This window comes from Xiphophorus couchianus, chromosome 21, assembly GCF_001444195.1.
Source record: "Xiphophorus couchianus chromosome 21, X_couchianus-1.0, whole genome shotgun sequence".
In the NCBI taxonomy this organism is placed as follows: Eukaryota; Metazoa; Chordata; class Actinopteri; order Cyprinodontiformes; family Poeciliidae; genus Xiphophorus; species Xiphophorus couchianus.
Genome location: NC_040248.1, coordinates 16,912,305 through 16,925,507, shown reverse-complemented (window position 1 = coordinate 16,925,507; position 13,203 = coordinate 16,912,305). Strand labels below are relative to the sequence as shown.

At 39.7% G+C, this 13,203-nt stretch overlaps 2 protein-coding genes across 3 annotated transcripts; one reads left to right on the top strand and one right to left on the bottom strand.

Moving 5' to 3' along the window:
* Positions 1-4,382: 4,382 nt before the first annotated feature.
* cebp1 (CCAAT/enhancer binding protein (C/EBP) 1) lies at positions 4,383-9,021 on the bottom strand. 2 transcript variants are annotated; one of them, XM_028004605.1, is made up of 3 exons: positions 8,878-9,021; positions 5,947-6,249; positions 4,383-5,860 (listed from the first exon to the last, which is right to left on the bottom strand). In XM_028004605.1, the coding sequence occupies exons 2-3, from the start codon at positions 6,247-6,249 to the stop codon at positions 5,561-5,563; spliced, it is 603 nt and encodes a 200-aa protein (XP_027860406.1). In that variant the 5' UTR covers positions 8,878-9,021; the 3' UTR covers positions 4,383-5,560. The 2 variants fall into 2 exon arrangements, with proteins under 2 accessions (XP_027860406.1, XP_027860405.1); XM_028004604.1 differs by lacking the exon at positions 8,878-9,021 and adding an exon at positions 7,220-7,757.
* Positions 9,022-9,291: 270 nt separating this feature from the next.
* Positions 9,292-12,946, top strand: ngdn (neuroguidin, EIF4E binding protein). Its single transcript, XM_028004590.1, has 11 exons — positions 9,292-9,312; positions 9,616-9,675; positions 10,010-10,081; positions 11,166-11,303; positions 11,384-11,468; positions 11,630-11,682; positions 11,824-11,941; positions 12,027-12,201; positions 12,376-12,529; positions 12,680-12,743; positions 12,837-12,946. The coding sequence occupies exons 1-11, from the start codon at positions 9,292-9,294 to the stop codon at positions 12,854-12,856; spliced, it is 960 nt and encodes a 319-aa protein (XP_027860391.1). The 3' UTR covers positions 12,857-12,946.
* The last annotated feature ends 257 nt before the right edge of the window (positions 12,947-13,203 follow it).

Here is a 13,203-nt window from a genome sequence, read left to right as displayed (position 1 = left end):
TCCAAAGCCTAACTTTCCCTCGAGAAAGAACATTTCAACACAATGAGAATAGTTTCATATATTTCCCAGAAGAAAAGAAAAAGTATCCGCCGAGTTAGAATGTTGTCCTGCAACACATCGGCGTCAGAGTATGACATCTGTTTTTCTGTGCTCTTTGCTGCTTCGCTTGTCTGCCGCAGGGTGGCGCCATAAATCAGGGCTCTGCAAGTGACACGTCAAACGCGCCTTAATGCTTTTGACCTGTGCAGAGTAAGACTTGGGAGAATGGAGGCGTTTTATCCCTCTGTGCCTGGTCCCTGCGTCTTTAAAGCAAGATAATAAGATCCTCACTATCAACAGGTTACTCCTGCAGTGCATTACGTGTTGGAAACTTTGTCATTAGATCAGTTTGAAACGTCTCACCTGCTGTTTTAAGTCTCAGCGGATGACCCCAGCATTGCTTGTCCTACTGGGTGTGCACCACGCGGCCATTAGAGCAGGACGCTGCAAAGGCAGTTGTAAGAAAATGAAATATTCATTGCAGTGGAGAATGCAGGATTGATGCGCTTTCCTCATTCAGGCTTCGTGTTTCAGTTGACGAAACACTTTTTTTTTTTAAATGTCTAAAGTCAAAGATAACGCGTCGTGAGTGGTCATCTGACCCGTTCACTTTGAAACCAAATGTGCTTCTCATTTCACCCTGAAATACAATGAAGACACACATTATTTTATTTTAATTTTATTTTTTTATCAATAACACATCGGTGGGGTGGCGGTGGGGTTCACATGGCGCGCTGTTGTTGTTGAGTAACTTGGTAGGGATTAGGTGAAACACAGGCTTTCTTAACTCTGTGGAGATGTTGCAGTCCTGGGACCACATATTGCCCCACATGACGCTGCGGGACGTTTCAACAGACACGGTCACACAGAAGTTTTTATTTGCATGAGGGACTTGTCAGACTGAAAAAACAAAAAGAAAAAGAAAAGAAAAGGGACTTTGTTGCACTTCCGCTCTCCTTTGTGCATTCTCACAAGCAAGTGTCTGCTTTTAATTTTGTTGCTGCAAAAAAAAAAAAAAAAAAGGTCTGGAAAATGTAAGAGTCTTTTGCTTTGCTCCTCCAGCGGTGCATACAGGAAGTGTTACAGCATTTCTTAGAATCTCTGTGTCAGTACATTTCTTATTATTTTTGATGCGCTATAATCTTAAGCGTTGAAATTAACTGTCGAGGACCTGCTGAGGCGATTATGCTGGGTTAATATGCAATATGTGAGTTTTGTTGGGTTTTTTTTTTTTTTTTTTTGCATGTCTTAAAATTGCAAACTAAGAGATCTTTTTAACTTTAACAAATGTGAAAACGTGTTCTTTTATTTGGGCACACTCGCTATCAAATATCTCATTAGAAACGTTTTTTGTTTTAAAAAAAATAACCTCTTGTGGTCTCACACAACAAAAGGTATCATCACGAAACTGCTATTATGTTTCATTTTTACAATCCTGTGAAAAAACCCACTTAAAGACGACTTCTGTCTTTGTTCTTGTTCTGTTTTTTTTTCCATCACCTAAATGTTTTAGATCAGTGTTTCCCAACCCTGGTCCTCAGGGCACACTGCCCTGCATGTTCTGGGTATTTCCTTGCATCAGTGCAGCTGATTTCTATTGATCACTGATTAACAGTGCAATCAGTTGAATCAGGCACATTAAAGCAGGAACACCTCTAAAACATGTAGGACAGTCCGCCTTGAGGACCAGGGTTGGGAAACACTGTTTTAGATGATGAGACGAATTTTGATATCTCAAAAAGACAACCTTACTTGTTAAATAAATCCCTTCTGCAATGTTGTGCCTTCGTCTCGTCAAGCCACAGAATATTTTTTCACAAAAGTCTTGAGAATCATTTTTTTTTAAAAATTTTTTTTAAAGGCAAACAATTGAATTGAAGTTGGTTTTTTGGGGGGCACTATGAATAATATTAGAATTAACTTGATAATATAAGTGTGACAAAAAAAAAAAAAAAGCAGATAAGAGGTCAAATACTTTTTCACAACCTGGTACTTGCTACGTCGCCTGAAATTCATATTACCATAGTCCAATCAGAAATCTACAAGATTACACTAAATAAATAAATCAAATGTTTGGCTTGATGCCCCCACCCCTTCCGTCTGGGTCCTATCTCTGTGTCCCTTCATTACCATCACAGCCACAGGAAGGCCCTGACAGCCCCAAACACTGATATTATCTCTGCACTCCTCATCTCTGTCCTCCACTGTGTCGAAATCTTGCCCATCCCACAAAGGGAAACCGCTGGGGCACAACGGTCCATGGCATGACGTCCGTTTCTGTGGGTAGAGGGTTTATGGGAAATAGCGCGGCTGCTGTGCACCTTGACGAAGGACGCTGTTGGGGTTGGGGGGTGGGGAGGAGGAGGAATCGATGACAGCGACAACACAACATGTTGATTCGTTCACACTTTTCTGCAGCTGTTTAAGCCACAAACTCCAAATCGCTACTGTTTTGGAAATGTTTTTAAGGTGAATTAGTGTAATCTGGCCCTTAATCTGTGCATCACACGAAAACAACACAAAGATCTCCTATGGGGAGGGAAAATATTAATAATTTGACAATCTGGTGAAATTACTTCAAGCGAGTCCCATCACGGTGGTCACAAATCAAATATTTATGGACGGAGGCACTTAGATTTTTAGATTTCATTGCCTTCACTACAAACCACAGGGGGGTTGTGCAACTCTGTTGGGCAACGACACTTCACAATCAGCCCTGACGGACCTTCGAATGTCAGGTAAAATAATTAGGCAATGGTTATAAAGTAGAAGTCAGATCACAAATCAGTCTGCGAGAGACAGTGGAAAACTTTCTGAAGGCTCTAATAACGTTGAAGCCGAGGTCGTCGACTGGTTCTGAACAGCTCAGTCTCTTCATGTCCGATTTTAAACCCATAAGACAACTCCTTTTATATGTATAATTTTATGTATCACAAAGAGACATTTCTGCCTATGTTGCATCTTCTTTAAGTAATTTAACCATCGTAATATATATATAAATAAAAGACAACAGATATAATTTCAACTAAAAATGCTGTCTTCATTTACCTAACTTAAACCTTTAACAGTTAGTGTGTGCTATCTGCACATTTATAGCTCAGCAATTCTCTTTGGCGAACACTTTCGGTTTATTTGACCTTTTTGGCCTTTTTATACAAACATAAACCTGCTACCAAACACACAAAGGAAAATAAACACACCCAAAAAGAGGTTATATGTCCTTTATCATGTGTGTCTGAAAGGGACCATATGCTACATAAGCTATTTTTCAGTGAATACATTTAACACATGGTTGAAAATAGCATTAATAATAGCTTGTTACAGGTTGGCATTAATTTATTCTAGTTTACCATTTTAATTGTTATATACGTATATTTTTAAAAGATGTAGGGGCGAGGATATTTACTTGTTCTACAGAAAAATAACTTTGACAGAGCTTTATCTTGATTAGTGGCTAACTGCTAGCTAGTTAGCACAAGCTAAAATTGTCGCTTAAAGGATATCTTTTACCTATTGGGCAACATAACATCATCTTTTGTCAATGAAAATACTTAAATTTGTTATACGAAAACATTTTGGGGAAATTAATAATTATTTGTTCAAGAAGCTAGTCTTAACTTAAGTAAAAAAATGAAATAAAATTTAAAAAAAACTAAAATCAGTAGCCTCATGTGGCAAAAAGTCAACTTTTATGACCGGGAAGTTGTCAAAGCATATAAAAGTACCTCTTAAATTAAAGATGTCGCTGTTTATGACCGTTCTCATTTAAACTAGAACATATTTTAATTTTAAGGAAGCAAATCTGGTCGTGACGACTTTTAAATCTCCTTACAACAAGAACGTTTCTAGTTACAATGACTCTCATGTGTCATGGCTCCACACACAAGAAAACTCTGCCGGGTTTATTTCCTAGCGCTGGTAGATACATGCTTCTGCAAGAGTTAGCTAGTTAGCAAAAGCTGATAAATACTCATTTTAATCCTAAACCAAGATGTAAAGATGTAATCAGTTACGAATTGGACACCAACGCGTTTACTTTCTAAATGAGATTTTTTTAAACTTTTAGGAGCAGAAATATTTACTTGCTCAATCAAGCGTCAGCTAAAGTCTACAAATCTTCATATTCACCAGAAGCTATGGCTAAAATAAAGCTTGACTGCAATTTCACGATTTGTCAGAGCTCAGATTTTCTTTTGCAGCCTGTTTACCCATATTTTCATTAACCTCAGCTAAAAAATAAACGGGTAACGTGTGGACTATAAACAGCGAGTGGCTTCTACTGCTTTCGAAGACGCACCTATGTGAGGATATTCCAAAAAAATAATAATAATTCAGAGACAGACTTGAATTCTGAATGAAAGAGGCTTTATTTCAAACAAGCCCGTCAAGGGTCACCCGTCATCTTGGGAAAAGTTTCGTTTTTAAAGTAAAACCGCGAAAGGAATCTTCAAAGAAACCATGAACACATGTTCCATTCCAGACCGCACCAGTTAGATATCATTTTTTATTTATTTATTTTTTGCCTGCCCCAACTCGTAGCTCTAACTTTGGCACATTTACCCCGCTTCAGCTTATGGCTCCGAATGTCTTTAGGCATGATCAGTCGTTCTTTACGTTGCCAGCTTGGACCCTTTTAGCGTATAAACTTTGTATTCTGAGCCCAAACTGAGGCCTCAAGATTCTTTTGTGATAAAAATGTGCCACTACACTGGTTAGCAGTGGAGTGGCAGATAAAAAAATGCCATTTTGTCAAGTTCATCAAGACGGGATTATGATGCTTGTAAGTGTAGAAAATCCTCAGGCTTCTTTTTTGTTTAAACAGAATTTATGCTTCAAAATTCTTACCTAGTGAGAGAAAGCTAATAAAAAATAAATAAATAAAAGAAAAGAAAAAGTTGCCAATTAAATCAATGAGTTAGAAGAGACACTAATGTAAAGGATCAAAACTGAAGTAGAGTTTATCAATTCTGAGCCATCCTCGTATTAAAGTTAAGAAGTCAAACTCAAGTCCGTTTTCAGAAACTCTCCTCTGTTGTCCAAATCTGTGGTCTTTCAATTTAGTTGATAAATTACATCGTTTCCAGTGTTGATGCTTTGTTTTTTTTTTGCTGTTCTTTGTGAAATATTACAGCACAATGAAGAAAGCTCTTTTCATTTTCTTACATTTTCATTCCGTGAGCACAGACAGACAATTTGGGCAGACACGGCGAGTTACGTTACACAAAAGAGATGCATTAAAATGAGAAGGGTGGTGGACAGAACCTCTATGCGGTTGCTAGGTCACTTTGAGTTAGTTCTGCTTTTTTTCTTCTTTTTTTTCTGCCGTTATGCAACTTCAACAAACACGAATTTTAAACCTTTGCTAAAGTCAATCTTTCCACTTCCCAAAATCACAAATGTTAGTGTAAAACAGACTCTTTTTTTTTTCCTCCCCTCAGTCTTTTGGACATTCACATCTAATCCTGACAGGTAGCTCTGACGCCCGCGAGGCCTGCTGCCGGGGGGACGGGGGGCAAAAAGGTCAGATACCGGACTCCTGCGGCGCTCCGTCTTCGCCTCCCTGCAGGTGCCGCTGTGACAGGATGTGTTTCAGAGTGTCCAGCTCCTGGGTGAGCTGTCCTATCTTCATCTGCAGCTTCTGGTTCTCGTCCTGCAGCTGCAGGGCCCTCTGCTGGGTCAGCAGGATCCTCCTGCGGGCCTTGTCCCGGCTCTTCCTCACTGCGACGTTGTTCCTCTCGCGCCGCAGGCGGTACTCCGCGCTGTCCTTGCTGATGCTTCTCTTGGTCACCGGGGCCCTGGGCAGCAGGAAGGGCGAGAAGTCCTGGGTGGAGAAACGGGAACGCGTTTGAGCAGCGGCGCTTCTGTTGGACGCCACGTACTCCACAAACGCAAACACGCTGGACTCACCTGCTGAGCGCCGGCGTGGCCCTGGTGGTGGTTTGAACTCCCTGAGTTGGGATTGCTGCTGAGGCAGGACGTGTTGTAGGACATGTAGGGCAGTCCCATCATCTGCTCGGCCATTCTCTCGTCAGCGACCCCCCTGATGATCCCCGCATGAGACTGGCCGTACGAGATCATGTCCATCTGAGACATCTGACTGGACTGTGCGGCCTGGTTGGAGGCGACGGGATTCAGGGTCTGGCTGTGAGGCTGACCTGGATACGAACTCACCCACTCCTGGATGACAGACGACACTCTGGAATCTGACATCTGCGGGCGGCATTTGATGGGCAGAATTAGATTAGGCCCCATGCTTTTTGTTCTTGAATTACTTCAGTTAAAATAATCGAGTTCAGGCACGTTCTTTGAGCTTTAATTTAATTTTTTTTTCTTCCAGAATCTGATCAACTCTCGTGCTACAAATTCAACAATTTGTAAACAACCAGAAATGTAACGAATTCATACAAGTGCCATTAAGCAACTTCACATTAAAAACAAATAATTTAAAAAAAGACAATGAAAATCATCTTCAGAAGAAAGCAGAATGAAAAACTACCACGTCGCTTTCTGTGCACCTTTGCTGTATGACTTTTTATTTTCATATTATTATATCATTTATGTTTCTTTTTTCAAAATGGAGAAAAGAAACATTTTAGGCTGTTAAAAAATATATTAAAACCATAAAACTAGGCACATGGAAGATGGATTTGCCTCATGCATTTGTTTATTAATGTCAATATATTTAATGTTACTATTAAGATATTAACTTTTTCATGATATATGCTTTATTGATATATATTTTATAAAAAAATACATAAATAAATAAATTTTTAAAAACCCAGCTAGTAACACTTTAAGGCCTGTCTCGGGGCATCTTTAGATTAGATTTACACTGAATATAAAATTTAACTTTTTTAAAAAAAACAAAAAAACTGCCAATTAAAGTGTATATTCTACTTACTACATTTTCTACCAAAGTGAATTTTATCATTATACTATTATTACGTCTTTTTTCAACGTCAAACAGTAAAGTACAACAGAAAACGGTGAATCCCTGAATCTAATATTCACACAGCAACTTTCTGAGTCAGTTTTACCATCGAACAATGGTTCCCCTAAAAGTTCCTGAATACACACAGTTTTTATTCATTTGTGTCATTTTACTCCTTCTTTTTCTTTTAAACCCTGAAATCCTCCTTAAGTTATTTGGACTTTTCGACAAAGTTAAGTTGTGACTTACCATGGCTCTCCTCAAACTCTGCAGCTCTGCTCACACAGTGCGAGTCGTAATGACTTTAAGGCAGGACACTGAGAGGCAGGTACCCCTCTGATGATCACATCAGTACTTCCTCTCTCTCTCTCTCTCTCTGTGTGTGTGTGTTTCTCTGACAGACTCTAACTCTCGCACATTTATCCTTTTTAGGAAGACGCATCAACTTCCATTCATAAGTTCCTCTGAAATCCCAAGAAAACTCAACGTTGAGTCACCCACCGCAGCCAGGATCCCTGAATTACCATTTTGCCTCATTAGCATCCCTCGAGGACAGGTGGTTATCAAGTTCAGCAGTTATCCCAAAGGCCTGAACTGCGAGGCAACACATCCAGGATGTCTTTATCTGATCAGTCCCAATTAACCCCTGACAATGGAGATTGTCACACTGTCGTGGCAACTCGTCCCCGGTTGCCAGATGAGAGCTGATTTGTGACAAACAACTCACGGAAAGCTGCCGTAGGTGTGTAAGCTCTATTTTGAAATCCCCCAAAATTGACTTTAACATTTGTAATTAATTTGTAGGAGTGATGGGGGGGTAAAAAAAAAAAAAAAAAAAGATCAGCACAGGTGTCAAACTCCAGTCCTGGAGGGCCACTCCCCTGCAACTTTAAGATGTGCCTCTGCTGCACCACACCTGAATAGAATAGTGAGTTCATTGGCAAGAAGGAGGTAATTAAGCCATTTCATTCCAGTGTTTTGTACCTGTTGCACATCTAAAAACTGCAGGATAGCGCGGCCCTTGAGGACTGGAGTTTGACACCCCTGAAGTACAGCATAGCATTGGGCTAAATGCGGAACTTTAACCAAGGGAATAAGCAGAACATACCTGTAAAATATGAGATCATTTTCAACATCATGACTGTTAATGTCACTATCTCAAAGAACTGTGGGCCGGAATACGATACAACCCCAACAAAAAGGTTTGATTTCAAATAAAATGATTTGGAAGGAGCACACTGTTGTATCAGAAAAGTGGTTGCATTGCGAAATCTTAAGAAAGGGCAACTACGGTTTTACGTGTTGCTTTGTGTTCCTTTGGACCACAACGTATAGAGAACATCATGTGCAGCAATATTCACTACATTGAAATATTGTTGAAAAGTCTGTTTTCTTCAGTAGGTAGATGCACAAAGTCAAACACACATTTATATAGATTCTATGATGACGTTTTAAAGCATATCTTTCTTTAATTTTGATTATTCCCCCCCCCACTTACAGCTAATGAGAACATGGCCACCAAGATTAGAATATTGTCAGACTAATAAAAACAAATTATACAGAAATGTGGGTCTAATGAAAAGTATGCTTAATGCCAGCTAAACTGTACTTTTAATCTGATAAATAAGCATAATAAGAATGCATATTCTATTTCTTTTTTTTAATATGACTGTTTGTATGATAAAAAAAAGTGACTGAATGAGATTCCATGACTTACTGTTCTACATAAATTGTCCTTCGACATTTAAGCTTATGGGTCTCTGGTAGAGCTGGCATAAGATTGTCATAATAAAATAAAATAAAATAGAATAAAAATATAGGTAAATACACAAGTAGATTTGACCTAACTATTGTGGAGAAGCATCTTGTACGATAGTTTGAGACACAGAAAGAAAAGGAAGTTTTACCTTTATTCTGCTGAATGCAGTCCAGCTGCCTTGAAGACAATATATATTTTTAAATGTTTCAATTTTTAAAATGTTTCAGATTATTTATCTTGACACCCAGCCTCTAGAAGGTGTGAAAGAAAAAGATAGCACACCTGTTTTTAGGTTGGGAATTATTGTTGAACTTACGTGGCGACCTGACCTGATCTGGGGTAAAAGCAAGTCACTATATATCAGGGTGATTATTCAATTTAAAAAATAAACCTCTAGAAGTAAAGTTTTTTTTATTTTTATTTTTTTATCCTTTGGGAGACATTTTTGACTAGGAGAATTTCAGCCGTACTTGTTTTATTTGGAGGGAGATATTTTTGAGCTCCCGTCATTACGCCAGGAAGACTGTCTCCCCGCGGCTTCCGTAGGTCGGGCGAAGTTAAAATGGCTGCTCCTGTTGACAACGTGAGTAAAATCCATCTTGCTAAGATATTTTATATATTATATCCGCACAAAGGGTTTCTTTAATGTTCTTGAATGCCGTTTAAATACCGAAGACAGCTCTAAATATTTGTGACATATGTTAACATTAAAACGCAGTCGACGAAGCTTACTGGAAAAACACCCTGTTCGCCTTTTGCTACTTAAGTGTTAAAGTGATTTTTCTTAATTTTTTATTTTGTTTCACATGTATTATTCATTTATTTATTTATTTATTTATTTAATTAATTATTTATTTATTTATTTATGTTGTCTGTTGCCTCACAGGATCTAATCGAAAGTGATTTACCCAAAGCTGTGCAGCTGCTGAATAATCTCACAGAACAGGTAAGGTTCGCAATAAAGTGGGTTTAGTTGTATGTAATAGAAATAAATGGATGTTGAGGCTTTACTTTAAACCTCAGCTTTGAAAATGTCGCAGCTTCTGCACGAAGGATGTTAAATGAAACAGTAGAAACACGTCATTCATCACTTATGACTTTGTTCGAGATTATTAGATGGTGGCAGAAGGTGTAATATTCTATTGCAATGGAACTGGATGTTCTATGAAGTAGCATATAGTCGCTACTTTACAGTGGTTCCTTGGAAAATACTATGTGCCTGTTGCTTTTACTGTAGTGGTTCGCCATAGATGAAGGTTTGACCTTTTTGTTTACCTTAGGTAGCATCAGTAACCAGTTATGTTCGAGAGCTGCTGACTAAAGTTCAGAATGGAGTGTTCAACACTGCAAAGGTAAGTAAACATCTGTATAACTCTACGTGACCTAAATCTGCGAACGCATTTTAGTTGAAGATATCCCATCACGTACCTCTTCAACTTGTTTACATTTTGTCAAGCTGAAATCATACACTTGAAAATGAACAGATAAATGGCCAAACATGCCTTTTTTGTTTGTTTGTTTGTTTTTATGGTAGGCTGCACAGTGGCGCAGTTGGTAGCACTGTTGCCTTGCAGCAAGAAGGTCCTGGGTTCTTTCTGCATGGAGTTTGCATGTTCTCCCTGTGCATGCGTGGGTTCTCTCCGGGTACTCCGGCTTCCTCCCACAGTCCAAAAACTGACTGCTAGGTTAATTGGTCTCTCTAAATTCGACCTAGGTGTGTGTGTTTGTGTGTGTGTGCATGGTTGTTTGTCCTGTATGTCTCTGTGTTGCCCTGCGACAGACTGGCGACCTGTCCAGGGTGAACCCCGCCTCTCGCCCGGAACGTAGCTGGAGATAGACACCGGCACCCCTCCCGACCCCATTAGGGACAAGGGTGAACAGAAAATGGATGGATGGATGTTTTTATGGTAGCACCAATTTTGCTTTCTTAAAAACTTGACGATTTAGATTTTGGCCAATGCAGTTTTGTTTTTTTGTTGGGTTTTTTTTTTGTCAGAAAAATTATTAAAAATAGCAACAAAGTTGCAAAAAATACTGACTCAGAGGGGCCGAATGCAAATGTGCAACACATTTTTCATACTATTTGTAAACAAGAAAAAGAAAAAAAATATATATATGCGTTAAAAAAAAAGGCATCCCCATGCCATGATGCTGCCACCACTCCCAGAAACTGAATACCAATATATGCTGTTTTGTTGGGGGTGGAGGGGTTTATACAAAAAGAATGCTGCAACTAATTTTCTTGCGCTACTTTTTTGCTGCACAGTCACATAATAGTCTGTGATTTCACTGTGCTGAAATGTCAAAAAGTTCAAGAAGTATGAATATTTCTTTGAGGTATTGTAAACATTTAATGAAAAGGTTCTGATTCTTTAATAAAAAACAATAATGGGGAAAAAAAAACAACCACTGTTTGTTTCTGATGGTTCCTCGCAGGGTCTGTCCTTCTTGGACCTTCGCTACAACCTCCTGCTCTTCTACCTTCAGGACCTCACTCATCTCATCAGCATCAAAGCCGAAGGAGGCAAGATGAAAGACAGCGAAGCTTTGAGCAGAGTGGTCACCATCAGAACTGTAAGAATGTCTACAAGACGCGCCGCGGTTCCTGTCTGCGCAGGCTGCTCTCTTTATTCAGCTTTTCCCCTCTTTTGTAGGTGCTAGAGAAAATGCGACCGCTAGACCACAAACTGAAGTACCAGATTGATAAACTGGTACGCACTGCTGTTACTGGAAGTTTAGGTAATATATATAAATATAAATATCTATATATATATATATATATATATACAGTATATGTGGGGTTTTTTATTTCCCCTCCATTAAATATCATATGTGAAAGGTCATTAGTGCTTAAGCAGCATGATTTGAATACAATTTGTATCTGTTTTTCTTGAGTTTAGCTGACAATGATCCGCTCCAGCTGCGTCCAAATCCTGAAAATTTCATCAGCAAAGTAAGTTCTTCCACTCGTTACCGAAGAGTTTTAGTTAAATGGCTTATAGAGAGTCTTTCTCTCAATTTATTGGAATGAAGTTGTTTTAAGTTTGGATAAAGAGACAAAAAAGCTGAGATTCTTTTGTGCCTTATTGTCTAGCTGAGCGAATCGGAGGACTCTGAGGGTGAAACGAAGAACAAGGCAGCCTCCGACAAGAAAGCAGCTCACTCTAGTGGGAGGAAATATGTGCCACCGAAGATTGCGCCGGTGCATTATGGTAACGACATTCCCCTCTGATGGGACGGAGTTGTTCCACGGTGATTTCTCGGCATCGGATGTTAAAACGGCTAATTTCCCCTCAGACGGTGACATGACAGAAGCGGACAGGAAGAAGGCTCAGACGGAGCGGCAGCGACGAGCAGCTCTGCGGAGCTCCGTGATCCAGGAGCTGAGGCAGCAGTACAGCGACGCCCCGGAGGAGATCCGGGACAGACGAGACTTCCAGACGGAGAGGGAAAGCCGAGACGAGCTCCACAGGTTGAGGCTTGACGGCTTTATTGCAGTCTGTTCAGACATCCGCCTGTTTGAATTTTATTAGGTTTTTGTGTCGTGCTGCTCCACTGGTGTTTTAGAAAGACTTGCACCAAATACTCCCATTGCAGGGAAATGTGGTGGGAGTTTAAAAATGTTTACCCAATTGTTACTCTACAGGAAAAATTACGAGGAGTCGATGATGGTGCGTCTGAATGTGCCGAAGCACGAGAAGAAAGCCAGGAAGAGGAGCACGATGGCCATGTCCGGCCAGCTGACCGGCATCACACACTTCGGTGACATCACAGCTCTGACCGGCGGTGAAGGTGGACAGGTGTGTTTTCAGTAACCTCTGACTTTCTCACAAGTGAATGGCATATATGGAGGAACTTTCTCTTTACCAAGTTCGCCAGTGGATTATGGGATATGTGTTGCTTTCTTTATCTGCCAGTTCTAAGGTACTTTTTTTGTCTAATTGCCCCAGGATGGGGAAAGCGCTAGGCCAAAGAAGAAGAAGAAACTCATGAAAAAGAAAACCAAGAGGAGAGGTGAGTCTGTTTTTGTTTTTTTTTTTAAGGTAAAGGGATGGGGGCTATGATATGTAACGAATAGAATATTCATATTGTTTTTTCTTTTTACAGCCTTCAAGAAACACAGATAAACCAAGCTGTGGTGTTTAATGATATCAGAATATTAAATGTAAATGTTTTTTATTCATTGTGTTGAAGCAATAAACTCCACATCACTGTTTTTTTTTTTTAATTGGTTGTCAAATTGCAGCCGTCCTGTTATTACTTGCCACTAGAGGGCAGTCATGTTTCCTATGTCAATCAAACAGAGGTTACACAATTCAATGCTGCGTTCCAGTTACCTGGGAATTCAGAACTCGGAACTGGGTTTGACGTCAGACCCCAAGTAATAGCGTTCCGTCTAGTAGTCAGAATGGTTCCAACATGGCGGTGCCTAAACATCGTTTCCAATACCTATGAGCAAACACTTTTAATTTGT

Excerpts from the sequence above, each read along its gene's own strand:
- cebp1 (XM_028004604.1), bottom strand. Across the intron at positions 5,861-5,946 it reads GCCACGCCGGCGCTCAGCAG|GACTTCTCGCCCTTCCTGCT; the intron begins GTGAGTCCAGCG and ends TTCTCCACCCAG.
- ngdn (XM_028004590.1), top strand. The coding sequence starts at position 9,292 with ATGGCTGCTCCTGTTGACAAC. Across the intron at positions 10,082-11,165 it reads GAGTGTTCAACACTGCAAAG|GGTCTGTCCTTCTTGGACCT; the intron begins GTAAGTAAACAT and ends GGTTCCTCGCAG. Across the intron at positions 12,530-12,679 it reads CCGGCGGTGAAGGTGGACAG|GATGGGGAAAGCGCTAGGCC; the intron begins GTGTGTTTTCAG and ends TAATTGCCCCAG.